Genomic DNA, 19,938 nt, shown 5'->3' with positions numbered 1-19,938 from the left:
GTTTACAGGCGGTGAAAGTGCGAAAGTAAACTGTTGAAGTAGATTTCTTCTGCTTGTTCAGTGAATAAAACATTTACTCCATTAGACCCCTGTCACACAGTAGCCTTTTTCACATACTTCTAGCAGAGCTTTTAGACTAAGGTTCTCTAATGCCGGGAAAAGGACTTTGCCGTGGAAGGGAGTTAGCTGTGGAAGGGAGTTTGCCGTGGAAGGGAGTTTGCCGTGGAAGGGAGTTTGCCGTGGAAGGGAGTTTGCCGTGGAAGGGAGTTTGACGTGGAATGGACTTTGCCGTGGAGGGGAGTTTGACGTGGAATGGAGTTTGCCGTGGAGGGGAGTTTACCGTGGAAGGGACTTTGCCGTGGAAGGGAGTTTGCCGTGGAAGGGACTTTGCCGTGGAAGGGAGTTTGCTGTGGAAGGGAGTTTGCCGTGGAAGGGAGTTTGCTGTGGAAGGGAGTTTGCCGTGGAAGGGAGTTTGCCGTGGAAGGGAGTTTGCCGTGGAAGGGAGTTTGCCGTGGAAGCAAGTTATTGTGCCGCACATTATAATACGCCCACAGCAAACTCCCCGCGGTAAAGGCATCTATCCAAGCACAGGATATGCTCAGACTTGTTTTCGGACGTTTTGGGGGCGTTTTAATCGGGCTATTTTGTAAGGTTTGTTTTTTCCCTGACAGACAAAAAGAAAACCCGACTAAAAACAACCCGGAGCATAACCTCTGCTTGGGGAGTAACGCCAGTTCACCTTTATCCATGGAGTAACCTATATCCGTTGTTTTTACAAATTTGATGTTTAGTCGGCGGACAGAGGTTTCGAACTGCAGTGCTTTGAAAATATTGCGAATTCATCCCCGACCGTTGACTTGGTATCACAAAATACCCTGTTCTTGATACAACGGACATAGGTTACCCCGCGGATAAAAGTGAACTGGCGTTAGGTATCATCAAGACAAAACTTGCCTCTTTGGTGACGCCGAGTCCAGAAATCTTACACCCGAAGTAGCACGTATCTGCGCATGCGCGCTCGAAGCTCTCCACAATACCGTTCACCGTCGTTTTCTCGATCTGAAAATAAGCAGGAAAACTTCACATTCAGGTTCCGTTTAATCACTATTGTATCAGTCGCGACTACAAGAGAATTACCTATATTATAAATTCTGTTGATTCTACGCAAATCGAGCTATGGCTACAAAAACACTGTCATTTAGTGGACATCCTGTCGACGAAACATTATATAAAACCGCTATACATGTAACGTTACAGTAGGAAAATTTCTATCTTATGAAATTTACACTGTCTAAAGCTAAGGACACTACCCGACGTGCGTGCAACGCGGCGTGCTGTCTACGTGAAAAAAGCTACCTACGTTTTAAGAAAACGTGGCCTCCCCAAAAAATGTACGGACAAAAATCACGTAGGGTAGGTTGTTACCTTAGCTTTATATAGGCGATATCATAGCGAAAGTCTATTCTATGTCACTTTGTTTCTGATATGTATTACGATGTGTCACGACACAAGACACAATAACGTATTAATAATGACATATACTTATTCCTTTCTTCGTTTATTCCTTATTCCCTCTTCCTTTATTTCCCTCCCTTGTTCCTTCAGTTTTGCTTCGTTCGTTCGTTTCTTCGTTCTTTACTTCATTCATTCATTCATTCACTCAAGCACACACATCCAATCAATCATTCATTCATTCACTCATTCATCCATTCATTCATCCCTTCCTTCACTCCGATGTCCGTACCATGCAGTATCTTGCGCTGGCCCCACATGACGACAGAGTAGAGTTGTCCCTGGTCACCTCGTTCTCGCACACCGTGCTGTAGTAAACCCACTTGAACGACTCCTTACACGTGTAACATGTCAAGCTCTCTCCTGGAAGATAGAAAGGTGGTGTGAAACACAGTGAACGTTTAGATTGATAACTGTTATTCGGGTCTCTACCAGGCTCGATGAGTCGCTGGAATACACAGTAGAAAATTGGCCAAATAGACAGATAACATGACAATGACAAAGGAGTTAGCTGCCCAGGTAGTAAAGCACTGGCGTCACAAACATATACCCCAGGGCCGACCAACTCTTTTGGCATGTAGCCATTCTATTTGAACAATTTCTACTGTTTTACACCGACCTATGGAGCCTGGTAGAAGCTACATTTATCCCACTTCTTTACCATTATCGATGTCCTGATCCCTTCACAGATTATCCTGTATATGTTAGCAGTGTCCTTTTGCGACTTTTCAGTACGTTCCCGCTTGTACTTGTGTGTCATTTCCATGCGTACTAGTATTTTGTTTCATATGACATGTACATGTACCTATCGAATTTCGTTTCCTGTAATATTTGAATCCATACACAGAGGCGACTCCTTACACGTGTAACATGTCAAGCTCTCTCCTGGAAGGACAATCACAGCAATAAGAATTAGCATTCTTTAAGCCGACGTCACAATTCAAACGAACGCCGGCCGAATTTTAGTACATCGGTGGCTTTCTTGGTCCATTAGAGATAAGGGAAGGCTGCATTACTTAGTTTAAGTCTCATAAGAAGACATACATGTACTAATATCAGCAGTACAATGTTCGTACTAACGCTAACAGCACGGCGTCCAATGGCTTGCTTAGTGAGGTAAGACAATCGTACCTGGATTAATCCTGTTAAGAAGAAACCCTATGCCAGCAAAAAGAGACCATATTTCCTGGTCTTCGTACGTTAGACGTTCTCGTCTGTTTTAAAGCATGCAAGGAATCCTAACGCTACTAGGACACTATATTTGCTGGTAAGGTAAGGGAGGACAAGTCTAAAGAGGATCCTATCGCAGTAAGACAGCGAAGTTGCCGGTCTAAGATAAAAGTAAGACGTACTCACCTTTTTTAAAAGCAAATATGAAGTTCTAAGACTAATAATAAGGCATTACCTTTCCTGATCTGAGCCTTATGTAAGGTAGGGCGGTCTAACCTCTTTATAAGGTGTTACAGAAAATAAGGAATCCTAATGTAGTAAGACATTGAAGTTCTAGTCTTGGACAAAGGTAAGACGTTCTCCCCTGTTTCTAAGCATGTAAGGAATCCTACGACCGGTAAATCTTGTCACATAGCAGTATGGTCATACTGTGTATGGTCATACTGTCCGCCAGTCGTAGTCTGGTTCAAATCTTATATTACATGTATCAGAAGAAACGTTAACAATAGCAGGAAGAAAGTGGCTTTATAAGACAAGGTAAGACGTTCTCACCTGTTTCTAAGCATGTAAGAAATCCTAAGACGAGTAAGAAGACGGCGTCCTGTGGCATAGCTGTGTGGTCATGCTGCCCGCCTGTCCTGAGTCTGGAGAAACGACACAAACACACACAAATCGTCATAAAGTATTCATGGCGCGGGAAGCGACATTTAGCGGCATGATTTCCTGTGGGATCAAACCATTCACTCTGCGTGACGGAGTTAAGTACAGGTATTACAGTACAGTGTTCAGCTTTGGCAGTGAGATACAGGTATTACAGTACAGTGTTCAGCCTTAGAAGTGAGATACTGGTATTATAGTACCGTGTAGGGCTGGGTATCGGTACAGGGTACCGGTACCGTTTTTTTCTTATTGGACTGGTCCGGAAAAACTGGACCTGAAAAAATTCGGCCCTATTGGAAAATGAACAGATTACTTGATCAGTCATTCACACGTTTTGGCGCTTGCAGGTCGAAGAAAATAACAAGGGCGAACTAGATTCTAGAGTAAAGTTTGTAGTCATTTCTACCAAGTTTTACAGTCAATTGTTTTGACACACTTGGCGTTGTAGGATTTTAAAACGCCCGTGGGGGTACAATACTCCACTAATAAACCGTGACTAAACAGGTTTCTTAGTAGTCTCAAAGTCTCAAAGTGAAATGGACCATTGTTGTGAGTATCGTCCAAGATCTCCAAGCAGATCCTATGGTAGCATAAGATAGTATCAAAAGCTGACAGAGGAATGAAGCCGGCCTAGTAGTGGTTGTGTTTAACTTCCAGTGGCTGATGACTCCCTTTGGCCAGCTGTACTCCTTAGTCAACTTTGATATTTTGTGCCACCGGTAAATCTGCCTGAAGATTAGAAAATAAAGGCATTACGGTACAGTGTTCAGCTTAAGGTGGCATCTCATTGCACTTGGGGCACCGGTGCGGTACTGCGGGGTTCGAAAGATTACTCAACGAATTTCAGAGATAAAGAACGAATTTTCTCACGTTTTGTGTATTTTGGTGTCTTCTAAGTCATACTTTTATGTATAACGCAATATCTTAAATCTATTATAACTTATTTTACATAATCTGCAAAACTAACACAACAGTGCCACAGTGAACGCATCCCACCAGTGCTGCACCGGTGCCCCAGAGCATTGAGATACCACATTTAGGAGTGATGACGTGTTGGCAAGAGGGCCAGGGTGTTTGGACCAGAACCCATGGGTGCTGGGTTCGAATCCTCTGACATGCCACCAACGTTGTGCCCTTGGGAAAAGCGCTTAATACAACTTCCCACCCAGGTGTAAGATTGGATACCTGACTTCGGTTGGGGAGGTAAAGGGCGGTTGAAGGAGAAGGTTGGGCCCCGCTTTCCAATATCGTGCCCTAAACACAGTCTGTGTAACGCAAACTCCCATGAACCGGAGCTGGTAGGCAATGTAGGACGGGCCTAAGAAGCGCGATTAAATCAGGCTACCCTCGACACAGTTTAACCCTATCGTGGCGAAACTTCCCTGGCAAATATGTTCTCCTTGAAACCAGCAAGGTCAATCTGGTACTACAGACCAATAATTTCTTTAAATTTCTGTTTCATATTGATTTATCTTTTTTTTACTTAATTATCATTTTCTTATTTTCAACATTTTCATTTTATTCCCTTGTTTCTGCATCATCGGAACTACAACGCCGCCGAGCAAAACAGAGACGATTCCCCTGGTACACTAATGTTAGTTCACCTTTATCCGCGGGGGTAACCTATATCCGTTGTGTTGCTAAACAGGGTATCCAGGGATATCAAGTCGATGAACGGTAGTTTCAAATTGTACCATTTTCAAAATATTGCAGTTTGACACCATCACCCGTCGACTTGATATCCCTAAGTACATTGTTCTTCAAAAGAACGGATACAGGTTACCCCACGAATAAAGGTGAACTAGCGTTACATGTAGTACCATGCATATCCAAAACATACACAGTCAATTTGCACTTTTCATCCTTTGTTGTCCCAACTCATTGTACGAAATTCTGCGAACCAACACTGAACAACTCTATACTACATCACGTATTGTACAATCACTGAGTCAACTCTGCCGTTACCATGGCGACGCTTGCATACCCCATTACGGCCTGACATGGTTGCGCGACTTGTGCCTTTGGAGACCTGCATTGAAACGGCGGAGGGAAAAAGTCTTTTGTGTGGGCGATTTTCATTATTGATTAAGGCTTAATGTGGTTCTTTCAGGTAAACTGTTCCCGGCGGCGGCTATTGTCGGGGCGGTCCCCAGCGATAAGCCTTGTGTGCGCTACATATCAGTCACTTAGGAACCGAGGATGACTCCGCGTTTACTGTGTATGAAAACGGCATTTTCCGCGGGGAATTTATGATGGCTTCACGTTGAGAAAGAACACGTAGTACTGGCTTGTATGTGATTATTTCTTATACCGGGTTGTGGTATTAAAAAGCAGCGTTTGTGAAGGTTTGTTGTACACGTTATCTGGATCGTGTACCGCGTGAAACATGCACGTCTGTCGCACCTGCGACTTTCTCGCGCCAGATTATTACCGCCCTGAAGATAAATGCTGATATATTTGAAAATCATGTCTGACCCGCGGCGGAGTTTAATGAGTGTATTTGTGCCGACGTTCCAGGTGAACCCGGTCGCCAGGTGTGCAAGTCCAATCCTTACCCCTTCTGGAAGGAATGCAGACCCTAGGGGGTGGCTCTGCATTCAGTAAGAATCTTAGGTATCCGGGGACAGCCAAATCTTATTGCCACACCGCGCGAAACGATTTGCTATTAACACTAATGACTTTAAATTGGTTTAAGTGTTAATGGTACAACCATAGGATCCTCTGTAGCCTACTTTTTCACTTTGTAGATATTTTCCACTTTACAATTTTAGAACTTTATTCGCCTTTCAACAGGGACAATACAATGTGGACACTAATATTTTCCACTAGGTAGATATCTGGTAAAATCTATTATTTGAAAGAGTGCATCTTGGTATATTTACTTCCTTTATTATGTATCTATGTATATGTACTTGTAAGAATTGTTAGAATTCCACATTACTCGGTACTCCAAATTCCAGATGCCAAATTACTTATCTTTACAAGAAGGTATATAAAGGTAGTCCCGTAGTTGGTCGTAGGGGCAATGGCTTTGTTATCCACTGTGTCTAGGGTATGATATTGAAGTATCCAACGCCTTAAGCTTCTACCTCCCCAACCGAAGTCAGGAAACCATTTTTGCACCTGGATGGAGTAAGGAAAGTCTTATATGTAAGTGCCTTTCCCGAGGAAACAACGGCTAGCCGGTAATATCGGGAATCAAACCCGCGACCTCCAGATCGATCCCGTGTCCGCTAGGCCATTCTACACTACTCATGACCAGAGCTTACTGCGATGATAACGATGTTTCCATATACTGCTATCACTTTCAACTCATATATCCGCCTACGTAGGTCAGTTTCTTTATACTGTATTCCAAATGCGAGAACGGATCATTCATACATGAGTAACATGACTGCACTGTTATCGATAATATTTTGTTATTCTGTATGTAGCCTCGTAGTACCATTGTCCATATAGCTAGTAGTTGTTACTGGTTGCCATACATAGTACCTTGTCCGATTGTTGAGCAGTAAAAGCAAAAGCATTTAATTGAGAAAGTGTTGTCTTCAGGAAACGTTTAATTTCGGAACGAATCACGCCAAAACCTGAGCTGGACAGGTGCCCGTGTTACGGAGGTGACCTGAGTCATTAGTTGTTCACACTTGAGAGATTAATGTTGTGGCTTTTACAGATAAGGAAACTGTAAATTTGCTGACTTATTGAGACAACACAGAATCTGAAAGGTGAGTTTGCACAGGAGAGTGCATTTCTCTTCAGGTAGACATTACCTGGCGGTGACATCAAAGGGAATAAAGGTGAAGGTAGTGCCCTACATCCCCAAAGATGCAACAGAAAAAAAGATACGTTTCAAAAACAGTATCTCTCTAGAAATATTGTATCAAACGTCACCAGTGCATATGAAGTGAGCAGATCTACTTGTATACTTATAGATATGAATCTCACAGTGGAAATTTAGTACCGCCAACAAATCTTCTTGTCAAAATATCTCCATAAATCTCCGCGTTATGACATTAATTATGATACAGCAGATAGCGGAAATTGTGCTGCTTGAAACCACATAAAAACTTCACTTAGAGCCGTAGATCAAATCGCGGTGATTACACGAGTATTGTGCCCTTAAAGTTGGCAAATGATTCTCTAATTCCAAAGCGATCGGTGTTAACGTTGTAGCAACTACATGATTTCGCTCCTCTTCATGGATTCCACTTTCTTTGTCACTCAAGATCACTCTCTGTAACTCTCTCTAACTCTCTCTGTGTTTGTGTGTGTGTCCTACTCACTCTCTTTCTCTAACTCCCTCTCTATCTCTATCTCTTTATCAGTGTGTGTATGTGTGTGTGTGTGTGTGTGTGTGTGTGTGTGTGTGTCTGTCTTACTCTCTAACTCCCTCTCTCTCCAAAACCATATCCAGTTGCTTGAGTAACTACTTTTTGGCGTCCCTCTCTGTGTGTGTGTGTGTGTGTGTGCCTTACTCACTCCCTCTCTCTCCCTCTCACTCTGCTCTATCTCTATCTCCCTCTCTCTCTCCCTCCTTGTTTTCAAGATCAGTGTGTAAAACATCTACAGCATTAACTTGTTGGTCCACTTCAATGAGCACGTTGAAACGTTAAACCAACGTCAGGAGACAACAGCCGCATTCGTCGGATATTTGGTTTCTATATAGTTACGGAAGTATGACGTCAGTGTGCAAGTCAGCGTTCCCGTTCGGGTACCCATATTTTGGAACACAAGAATGACGCCGCCGGGAGTTTTACCTGCTTAAGGATAATCTTTTAAAGGTTACCTGGTGAAATTCCGGGAATAAGACTCTCCAAACAGAGGTTAGGCTCCGGCTGTTTTCTTGAGTTTGGCTGGTTGACATTTATGAAACGGTGCAAAATATTATATTAAATAGAAAGTCCGATAAAAACTACTAAAAACGCCAAAAAAACAGCGGGTGTCCATTCTTTGCTTTGAGATTTGGGAATAAGCGATTGAATTCTGTAAGCCTTCGTGGACTAGTCTGGTGCCAGCTCACTGTATTAAAGCCCACCGTGAGCATCTCAGGATCACCTCGGTACTAGGAGCGATGCCCGCCCGCCCAAATTTTAAAGCTCACGATGGTAAATCTTACGGGTTGGATCCAGTTACTTCGTAGCTTGGATACCAGACCCCAGCCCGATCTCAAAAATATCTATCGCGTATAGATGCATTTGTATTGAGATAGAGATCGGGCTGGGGTCTGGTATCCAGGCTACTTACTTCGCTCACAATGGGTAGAGCTATAATCAGAAAGATCACCCATGCTTAACGTCACAGGGAAGGTAAAGCCGGAGAGATGGTACAAGGCTACTCAGCCATAAGTCATTAACAATCTTTGTATACTCGTATATATGTACCAACAGGTAGAACTCTCAGGCAGCTACTCCTTACTTTCAGTCCTTTCGTTTCTCGTACTTCCAAAGTGGTCCAAGTATTTCCAAAGTGATCCAAGTTCTGTAACTGAACGTAACGGTCTGCCAGAAAGACAGTGGTAGAGAAATAATCTCCAAGCACATCCTACGGTGCCATAAGATACTGGTACTGTAGTATCAAAGCAAGGGAGTACAGCCGGACAATGGGAATCAGACGGGCATCGGAGCATACACACTCTTAGGCCGGCTTCACTCCTCTGCCAGCTTTCGTGATACTAGCTTATGCTACCGTAGGATCTGCTTGGAGATTACTGTAACTGGTGTCTACCAAAAAAGACACTGGTTGAGAAACACAATCTTGACGACATAGACAACTTCTCAGACAATTATGAAGGAGGCGGTGCCGGCCGGTTGCCGTGGGAGTAACTTCAACTGGACAGAATATCTTCAAGATTCGCTGGGATTGTGTGGAGTCTGCTCTCACGTATTTACTCTCATTTTGGGGACGGGTAAATTATAAAACCAAACGGGGTCAGTTGAGTGGGTTAGAAAGCCCGGTTCTTGCAGAACAAACCGGCGACAGTGTGCTGAGAATGAATGGGCCTTCACCGCGCGTCCGGCAAAGTAAACTCAGCCCGACATTTGTCTCTTTCACTCTCCATCTTTAACGCGTTTGTCACAGATAAGACGGGTTCCGATGTGTGCACAACTTAGAACGGAATTTTTCCTCGCCCTACTTCAAGCTTACATAATCCTTACAGTCCTTTTGGTGAAGTTCTACTCAATATATACATTCGAAGAGACACAAGCTAAGTCTGAATCGCAACGAAATCACATCAATTGATACTGAGGGTGTGAAACAGGCCTGGTGCCTGGTGATGTTGTCTACGCGCGACGAACTTTGCTCTGGTAACCAGGCGTTCACAACAAAAGAAAAGGCGTTTCCTACATAAACGAACTTCTGGAAAAACGTTAAAAATACACGCGGAACTGTGAGGAAATAAAACATGATTGAAACAGCCAGAAAACAGCCGTTGAAGTTAGAAACAAAGTCGAAGCAAATCGTGATTATTTTTGTCTACAATCCTTACCTCGCTACGCTGAAATGTTGGGCTTCGCTGTTGGGTTTCGAGTGTATTCTTGCGCCTGGGTAGGGCTGCTCGAATTGGGAGTAACGCAAACGAACGGAGATGTTTGTCAGTGAAACCGCCACCACACAGCCCGGCCACCTGGCGCAGATCTCATCATCCAACTTACGGAGCGGCCGACGGCGCCGGCAGGTGACTGGACGTAATGTTGCGTCAACGTTTAGTCACGTGGTTCAGCGTGCAAAGGTACTAGTAGTTACCGACCGTGCAGTTTGGACACAGATCGCTAGATGACGTGACAATACGGTTCATAACCCATACCTATACTTGAGTCGAGTTTATTGGGATGTCCTTTAGCTAATCTTACATTAATCTTACACTTCCCATTTCACTTGCGACTCATGGCACTAGCCAGCGCCCGTTTTTCCGTCAATTTACGGAAATTCTCTGCATGCTTGAAGAATTCTACACGTTATTTGTAGTCCAGAATTCATTTCAAGCGTTATTTAGACATTCCAGGTGTATCGCAAAGTCAACTGAACCGAAAACATGAATGGTTTATTTGATCAAAGTTAAAACGTGTCCCAATATGGCAGCCAAGTGGCTGAATTGTTGCTATGACAATGCTTTAGAATCACATCATGGAATAGAACAATTTAGAAGTTAAAATATAAATTTCAGTTGTATGTAGCATAACTTTACGTTATACAAACAACAGCTTTCACCTGCACAACACGCCGTAAAGTAGAGCTGTACTAGTCTCTACCAGACTCCGGATCGCTGGAAAATCGTAGAAATGGAACAAATAGAGAGGAATATAACCGGCCAGGGAACAGCTCGCGTAGAGACTAGAGCTGTACTACCCGCCTATGGTCGAGCCCATAGGACCAGATCGTCGGAAAGGATGTAAAGAGAGCAGAGGCATTCCCGTATTGCGCAGTCGATCGAACGCCAGACTTGCCTGACGTCCCTCCCGGAAGACGATTTCGTGAAATGCTTCGTGAAGCTACAGCAATCCGGTCGTCCTTGTTTGGGGGACTCCCATTCAAGTACTGACCGGACTACGCGTTGCTTAACTTCCGAGATCGAGGCCGAGGGATCGGGTGTATCCAACGCGCCACGCGACCGTATCTTTCCAGATACATCTTGAATACGATACAAAAATCCGCCGACCTCTATCTTTACGCAGGATCAAGTCAGCTTACCTTCGAGCGTTGTCGGCCTGCGGGTCCACACCGTTTGTCTTTGATCTTGAAGGTACCTGTCCGTGTTTACAAGAGAAAACACGAAAAGAGGCAGGTGTGACAAGTGTTATGGTTAGCGGGGTCACGACGTTTTTTTTTTTTTTTTTTTTTTTTCTTTATTGAAATACGTGTAAAAACACAAATAAACGGACGAGGACAAAATGACGGCGGACTCAAGTTACATTCAACTTATATTAACGCCGCCACTTATACAAGAATTGAAAATAATAAATTATACAGGACAATAATAAATAGATAATTACATATGTATGAACAGTGTGCGTGAGTCGATCTCCCTTACTGGAGTAGAAAACTAAAACAAAGAATTATACTTGAATCTAAAAACGATTTGTTGTTGCAATGTACACATGTGTTGCTTCTATAATTCTGCAATTGACATTGAAGGAGCAGAAAGAACTACCTTGTAAGATCAACATTTCTTTGGCATTATTTGCAAGACTGTGGAAATCAAGTATATGTACAAGTAACCCAGAGAGTTTGCCGATGAGAACTGAGCGCTGGTAATTATAGACGTTTGCCGTGTTATTATATACAAAGCATCTCAGATTGCGGCACGTTGGCAAAATCAAATTTGTGTTATCCTTGACTTTATTATAGGAATATCATTCAAGTACATGTCTTACTTAACAGACAACAAAACATACAAAACGTAAAAAGACTCGTTTTTTTATTACTTATAACTGGTTTTACTGTTTACAACAGGTGGGAGATCAAGTGCTTAGAACAAGACAAGGGTAGTCTTTATCGGTAGTCGTGATCGTTTCCTTGTTGATGCCGTTGTCCATGGCAACGTACCGACAATCTCGGTATCAAGCGAGCTATTATTGCGGGGTGTCATGAACTTTCTTCTTTTAAGTGACGAGGAATAATTGTGTTCGTTTGTTTGTTTCTGTCATTTTTATATGTGGTACTGCGTTTTCTCCGCTTCACCCAATCGGCATTGACATATGCTCTTTGTTTAGCTCAAAAATAACGTTACCGTCCAAAATCAGTGTTATACAATCATTCGCCTGTTTCAACTGGTGTGCAATAAACTTTTACTCAACTTGAATCGGCAAGCACCGCCTTTGGAAACTTTGCCGATCTCGAGCCCAGGGCACTGCGCGACAGTACCCTGGTGACGAGCCGCGCGTCACCCTGGCGTTGCCAACAACAACAACAGTAACCTGCCGCCATCTTGGACCGACTGGGAGTTCAGCTCGGACAAGTTTTCCTCAGTTTTCTTCTCATTTCTCAGTCCGTGAAGACCCAAGATGGCTCAGAACAAGTACGACCTGTCGCTGGTACGCACGGTGACCGGTAAGAAGATCCGTGAGCAGCCGTGGTGGAAGGAGAGACTCCACACCAAGTACGCCAAGCGGGGCGACAAAGTCCGCATGCTGCACGGCAAAGCCTGGACGTTCGTCCGCCCGGGTATGGACGACTTTCGGGACGGCAAGCCGCCGGCACAGGACCAGGGGATCATCAAGGGGGACAAGGGGCCGGGCCCGGTTATCAGCGGGACTGGGGGCGAGTCCCCCGGGAGGAGGGAGCACAGAGGTCCGGTCTTCACGAAGGAAGAAATGGTAGGTCTCACGCCCCCCTCCCCACGCATATGTAACAAAGGGATTTTTTTATCAGAGGGTTTTTTAAAGGATTTTTATGCACTCGTTTGCCCTTTGTATGCTTCATTTTAGACCCTTCGCTTCGGTCTTTGTGTTATTATGTTTTTCAATGTACTTTTGTCACATCAAGTTTCAAAGCAATATAAAGGATGTTTGTAACAAGTTTTGGCACAATCATGTCCAATCAAAGATAACAAGGGAACAAAAGCATATTTATAAAGGAAGTGTACAGAGTGTTGTGAAAAATAAGGAGCTTCTATATGCTGAAAAACACATAACAAAGAGACTAACGGTATATTTTTAAGACGTAAAAAAAAAGTCTCTTGTGCCTAGCACTTCAGTGGCCTCTAGACTTCTAAAATTAGCTACGGAAGTAAAGGAGGAAATGTTCCCTGTTTTATGTTTGCTGTTTTCGTGTTGATGCCATTAAAACCACTTTGAAAATGTTTCTCCTGCCTTCATATATAGCACTACTAATATTTTTTTTGAATTGCTAATTTCAAACAACAGCAAACCATTTTCTAGTTAAAGCCTTTTACAGTAGTGTTTAAATTTCACTTGCAAGTTGCAACGTTGAAAACTTTATCATTTTGTTGATATGGTATATTTTCCTCTGCATTGTGGATGAAAATTGAGTTCGACGGCCATTAATTATTCTCCATTTCCTCCAGGTGTACTCCAAGGCGTTGCCACGGCAACAGAACAGGCGGAGCCACATCGATGAGCTGGAGTACGGGCTGCTGCAGCATCCGCTGGCCCTGTACCCGCACCTGGAGGACTGCATGCCGCCCGACCTGTTCGAGGAGGTCTGTTTGTTTGTTTGTTTGTGTGAACCTTTGTTTATTCATGAAAGCTCAAATTGGCCTTTTTTGATTGAGGTCATGAGAGGAGAGGCAAGGGTCATCTACATTTACATCTACATCAGGATACCACCGAATGGCCCTGCAAGGGGCATCATAGGGGGGGGGGGGGCAGTTGAGGTCCGGGGTTAGTTCAACGCATACAACAGATATACAGTTTTAAGTCCTAATGAGTCTTATATAAGCCTATATACACAATTTTACATACATGGTACAAAACAAATAATAGCGAGAAACATGATTCAAGTTCATTCGAACCCAATAACCTTGGATCTAGAGTTAGCTTTTACTAGCTTTAGACTAGAGTAGACATTTGTGATATTGTTCTTACACTCTTTGTATCTTTTATGTTACCTGCAATTAGCCCACGGGCCAGAATTTGCTATAAACGTTATTTATTCATTTATTCATTTTGGTCCTTTCCCGAAAGGTGGTGGATGTGCTGGACCCAGAGATGAACCTGGGGAGTGAGTTTGATGATGAGATCCTGGAAGAGGAGGAGGAGGAGGATGCGGAGGATAACAGCCAATCACAGGACAGGATCAAGGAGGAGGAGGAGGAGGTGAGGACCACCACAGAGGTGACAGATGAGGCGACGGAAGATCTGGAGGCGAAAGCTCGGAACCCGTACAAGTGGCTCTTCTTGAAGGAGGAAACGCCTCCCGAGGAGACGAAGGCTAGTAAGAAGCGCTCCATGTCGCCCTCGCAAGACGAGCGCCTCAAGGCGGTAACAAAAGACTTCTGCGACTGGTGTGCGAGCTTGGGAGGGGAGAGCAACAACGTTGAAGAATCCACCATCACAAGTCTTTTCGCAAGCGGCTACGAGACGAAACCGGCCCTGTCCGTCCCCATCCATGTGGTAGAGCTCACCAACGTGCCTCCGGAGCTACGCATGTCCACAAATGTTTCTCCTGAGCCAGTGGTGGCGAAGAGCATTCTTGCTACAGACATGCAGGTTTGTTTATTTTTGTTTATTTGTTTATTTTACTAGGGGACAACATATGGCCTAACGGCACCTTTCAATGTTCCCTGGTGGACAACCACAAAATAAAGTCACGAAATGAAGTTACAAGAAAATTGACAAAAAATTACACAAATTACTACTTGAGGCAAACCCAAAGTGACGTGAATAACATATACATAAATCAAAAGAGAATGATATCAGGATTGGAATCAGGATTCTGCATATCACTGTTAGATTTGCATATCAGCATTTAATTTCCATATCGGTGTTAAATTTCAATATCAATGTTAAATTTACATGTCAGAGTTAAATTTGCATATCAAGGTTTAATTTCCATATCATGGTATAATTTCCATATCAATGTTAAATTTGCATATTAGGGTTAAATTTATATCTTGTTGTCAATGACAGGTTACAAGACATCAGGCACTAGACGACTCCTACAAGCCCAGCTGGGTCAAGGTCAAGTACGGGGCGTGGTACCTGGACCCCATCACATGGAAGAAAAGACTGGCCACAGAGCCACTGCAAGATCCAAACGAACTCAGCGACAAAGACACGACAGAAGCCAAGAAGAAAAGCAGAGACTTGGACGCGCAGTTGTCCCAGATGCACGGGGCGTCTGCCTTTAATGAATTTATCGAGAAGAAAGTAGTTCGGAAGCCGGAGTTCTTACAGCGCGTGGCGGAGTATCAGGAGAGAGCCCTACAGTCGAGCGACAACAGCAGGTCTATGTCCAGTATGACGGTGGGCGGGCCCTCGCGGAGGAAATAAACTCTACATGGCAGTACTGTACTGATGACTTTATGCTGCTCTGCCAAATGTGTGAATGGTTAATAATGATAGTAATAGGTACTTGTACCTGATGTCACTTATCGAATGTATTTCAGGTTGTCTATGAGATTTGTTGATATGACTAAGTAACCAGTTACCTGTCAATTTTTTTCCCGAAATATGCTTTGAGCCCGCAAAATCTGAACATCCAAGCTGAAAGCATGAAACCAGCACAGTTGCATTAGATTCACAGAAATAATTAGGGAAAAGACACTTGAGGACACAGTTATGCTTTTCAGGCTTTTAAAGCATTTCATTTTATTCCTCCAAGTCGCAATGGTTCAGTCAAAAATTAAAACAAAATTAATTAAATTCATGAATGGATGTCACGATGCCACCTGTTTGTGAACACAACTATTAAAACATCTACAGGTTACTAAACTAAACAGGAAACAAAGTTCAGGTTTTGAGATTGAGACTTTGTAAAATAAAGACCTCTCAATGTACCAGGGATATTGGTTTGCTTTGTTTTATTTTGTTCTATGATGATGAATGATGATGTTCTATGAAACATTTCCCTTTTGCAGTATAGTCTATCATTGCAACAAAACACATATCTAGCAGGACCAAACAGCCCATACTATGCCCAATCACTTCAATAACTTGAGAGGAAAAGGCCTTATATCAACCTAAAAAAACTTGACTGCACAACCAAGATATTTTTTTCAACGTTTATTTAGGCCACGAATTTAATTTCTTGGTTCACAGATTTTTTCATAAAAAATATGGAGCGATAGGGCGGAAAAAAATGAAAATGAAAGTTGTAAAATGGTTGGGGCTAATCCAAAACATAAAGAAAAAAGCTTGAAAAAAGTACAAAAACACTATTACTGTACAGTAACATCACCTGTTCATTGAAGATTACAAAAGTAGTGTTTTTTATGTTTGTCCCATTCTTCATCAATGAAAAATATAACTGGAATAATAATACCCACATTTTAATGAGCTTATAATATAAAGGCCAATTTGCTACACCAGAAAGTTGGTGAATAGTTTCATTAATGGTGACAATTTGCTGAGTGGTAATTTTTATTTTTATTTTTTTTTTCCAAAAAATAGAGGCGAGCAAATCCGTGAACCAAGAAATTGAATTGGTGTGGCCTTAGCCTTGAGTAAAATCCTTTTGGAGGTCATGAGGTCTTACAGTAGTTACACATAGTTCTTTACAGTAATATGATATACCCTATATCATATTACATATTATATACCTTATCTTGCATTTTATCACATTGTAAGCAATTACACATAAGTTATCCGCACAAAATGGCCAAAGAAAGGACCATGACAAGATATCAAGCCAGCGTCAAGACGCTCAAGGAATGTGTTCATTGGGGTGGGCGCGTCTCTGAAAGGCCAGCAGCCCACCACATGGTTCGCCGGGACACGGTTGGTCAGCTCCTGCAGACACAGAGGAACATATTCAATCCAATTATCCAATTAAATTCCATCTTCAGTAAGTTTTATACGCATGTATTGACAGAAAAAGAGGGTCACGTCAAATGATAAGTAGCATCGTGCACCCAGCGATCCAGCTCGCAGAGAAACCCTGGAATATTATGGGGTCAATATATACAGTCAAGTGTAATTGATACAACAAAACAGCATCGTATTTGATTTTGTTCACTTGCAATTAGCCCTCACCTCACCTAGTCCCATCCTAGCCCAATGGGCATGAATTTGTGATAAAAGATTATGATCAAAAAGTCCATACACTCTTAAAACAAAGTCACACTAGCGATACAACATACCTGTCTCCACAACTGGCTCCTTGGCATCAAGTTCCTGCTGGTTCAGATAGGAGCGTGGGGCTTGGTCGGGTTCGGCACGCCTCGGTCTATGGCCTGGCCCTGTCCTGCCGTCAAACATCACGGACACAACCACGGTCAGAATGAGCAGGGAGACGAGAGATATCTTCATGGCTCTACCTGTATGCATATGGTCAGTACTGACCGATCAGTAAGCTGTATATATATATATATGTGTGTGTGTGTGTGTGTGTGTGTGTGTGTGTGTGTGTGTGTGTGTGTGTGTGTGTGTGTGTGTGTGTATATGTAACGTTATATATATACATTTCTTTTTGTTCGTCCACCAAACGTTAACTGACGGAAAACCTGAAAAGAAAATACCCTGGGAGCCAGACTCAAGCAAAGCCCAGCAGAGAATCTGTTCTAGCTAGGCCTCATTGCGGGACACTTCCCCGGAGTGCTTTATATCCAACTTCCAAGGTCCTCGGGAAGAACTACCTGGATTCCCGAACAGATTCTCGAGCACTGTCCACCCTGGCTTAGTAGAGTATGGCTCCCAATGTACATACAAAAACGCCTAACAAGTCGTAAAAAAACAGCCGGAGCCTAACCTCTGCTTGGAGGGTAACGCAACATACTTGTGTTGACGGCGACAGGAAAACTTCAGTCGTTGTGACGGGAGACAGAGAACGTACTGACTGATGCAGTCAGCAAGTCTAGAGCTGTGGTTGTGGGCGCTGTCGTCCGACAAGCTTATTAAAGAACGGCCAACAAATAAAGGAGTTAGGAAATGTCACGATGATTCTATAATTGCCAAGGAGGCTCCTCGACAAAAGACCGGAAAGTCCATGATATACGGTGTACATTTTTCATTGGAAACATAGCCATAAGACTGTCAACATTGTTGAATCAGTAGCCGGGCAAAAAGTACAGTTGGCGACCTGTGCGTTTTTGGCCGGCTAACTCCTCTGGCATGTTATCCATGGTGTTATCTGTCTATTTGGCCAATTTCTACTGTACTATTTCCAGAGAGATGTGGAACCTGGTAGAGGCTAGCCTGTATGTCCACGTACGCACTGTTTGCTATGATGATCCTCTCCACGCAGTGCGCAAATTTGGGATGAGATGATGATTAATATCAGGTAAGTCTGGTAATGACTGCTTTTTGAGATGCACGGCGCCAGTATAATTCTACAGGATGTATTTATCATTACTGGAGCTATTCAAGGGATCAAGGACATTGTATATAAGTATATAACGTCCTTGAAGTTGAATGGATACACTACACAACCCACGCGGACGCTTGCCTCTTACATTAAATCTCACGACGTCGCAACAAAGACGTGATTTTCTAGTCTCAAACCAGACGTGTCAGCTTGGGATGAAAAAAAAAAGAATTTGGCCACGCAAGGACACTAAATAAGTTGCCATTGGATTTCAGCCAGTCCTTTGCAGTCCATCCAGCTGCTAGTACTAGTATCACCGCCGGCCGGTCAGTTCACTCCTAGCTATAGGCCAGTTAAGTCTTACTATGTTTTATTCCTAACTTTGCCAATACGGCCAGGTCGGAGTCTGGTGCGTAGAGACCAGTGATTGTCCCGTGAGAATGGGACAGAACAGTCAGAACAGCGAAGAAGATCATAGAATGGAGACCTTGGGGTGAAAAAAGGAAGAAAAGGAGCACAGGAAGACCAAGACTTACATGGAGGTGCAAACGTGCCCGAAAAAGACATAGAAGCCTTTGGAAGCTCCTGGTAAGAGAGAGGCCAGAACCGCGCAAGGGTCCGCAAGGTGGACCAGGGCGGCCTGATGTGTTCAAAGGCATGGGGGGAACTAAGGTGCTCAACCCTTACACTAGTACTGGTTGAACAGTGGGGTTCATTAAAAGTGATAAACAACAGGTACTTTTATGATATTCAAAAACACACCGTCACACATATATGTCGTCCATGGTCAATGTTGAGGTGCCCTGTTGCGCTGCAATATGAAGATCTGTTGATAGGTGTCGCTTTGGGATTGCAGTGCGTCGAGCGGCTGTTGTTCAAAAGGCGGCAGCTATCAGAAAACATTACATTGCAATCGGCCAAGAAAGGTCACTATCAAACACTAGCCGTAGCTTATGGACTGCTGTGAAGGCTTGAAGATAATTTGGAGCATTCGTGGCGAAGTGCCTACTGTGAACACAGGTTATTTCCACGGAGCCTGAAACCAAGTGTGACACTGTTGTCAACAAACTTCGCCCACGTGAAAATGAAATCTCCATGCAGATCCTACAATGGCATAAGATAGTACCAAACTGGCCAAGGAGTATAGTTAGCCAAGAGGTGCCCATTTGCGGTAGCAAAACACACTCCTAAGCCTGCTTCACTCCTCTGCCAGCTTTTGATACTATCTTATGCTACCATAGGATCTGCTTGGAGATTAGTGAAAATGTTGATATCCAGAAGGTGGCCGGATTTCAAATTCGCCAGAGAGTCAAGCATTTATGGTTATTGGATTTATTCGCCTGAAAATCTATCTAAATGGATTTATTCAGAGAACGTTTGGCAGCCCAAGAGTCGAATTTAAATGTTATTGTTATACATATCAAAGGACCTTTTATCTTGATAAAAGCTCCTTGGTACATCGGATCAAATCTACATTCATAAGTTTGAGTCAAAACAACTTCTGTTTGTCTATTTTTAAACAGACAAGTCAAAGACGCGGGGCCGTGTGGCAGGGTGGTTTGACCCAGAACCCAGGGGTTCAAATCTGACGCGATGTTACCGATTTTTTTTTACCTTGGGAAAGTCACTTTACACGACTATCCTCATGTTACTCAGGTGAGAAAATGAGTACCT

General features: G+C 43.3%; 2 protein-coding genes across 2 annotated transcripts; one reads left to right on the top strand and one right to left on the bottom strand.

The window, feature by feature from the left end:
• Window positions 1-885: 885 nt before the first annotated feature.
• On the bottom strand, window positions 886-10,054 carry LOC118410746. The gene is made up of 4 exons (XM_035812521.1): window positions 9,830-10,054; window positions 3,235-3,326; window positions 1,745-1,875; window positions 886-1,059 (listed from the first exon to the last, which is right to left on the bottom strand). Exons 2-4 carry the CDS (start codon window positions 3,290-3,292, stop codon window positions 901-903), a joined length of 348 nt encoding a protein of 115 aa, XP_035668414.1. The 5' UTR covers window positions 3,293-3,326; window positions 9,830-10,054; the 3' UTR covers window positions 886-900.
• A 2,164-nt stretch (window positions 10,055-12,218) lies between these two features.
• Window positions 12,219-15,742, top strand: LOC118412222 (protein FAM47E-like). Its single transcript, XM_035814941.1, has 4 exons — window positions 12,219-12,656; window positions 13,367-13,501; window positions 13,986-14,510; window positions 14,931-15,742. The coding sequence occupies exons 1-4, from the start codon at window positions 12,345-12,347 to the stop codon at window positions 15,291-15,293; spliced, it is 1,335 nt and encodes a 444-aa protein (XP_035670834.1). The 5' UTR covers window positions 12,219-12,344; the 3' UTR covers window positions 15,294-15,742.
• The last annotated feature ends 4,196 nt before the right edge of the window (window positions 15,743-19,938 follow it).

The sequence above is a fragment of the Branchiostoma floridae genome, chromosome 3, assembly GCF_000003815.2.
Source record: "Branchiostoma floridae strain S238N-H82 chromosome 3, Bfl_VNyyK, whole genome shotgun sequence".
Lineage (NCBI taxonomy): Eukaryota > Metazoa > Chordata > Leptocardii > Amphioxiformes > Branchiostomatidae > Branchiostoma > Branchiostoma floridae.
This window is presented reverse-complemented; position numbering and strand designations above follow the sequence as displayed.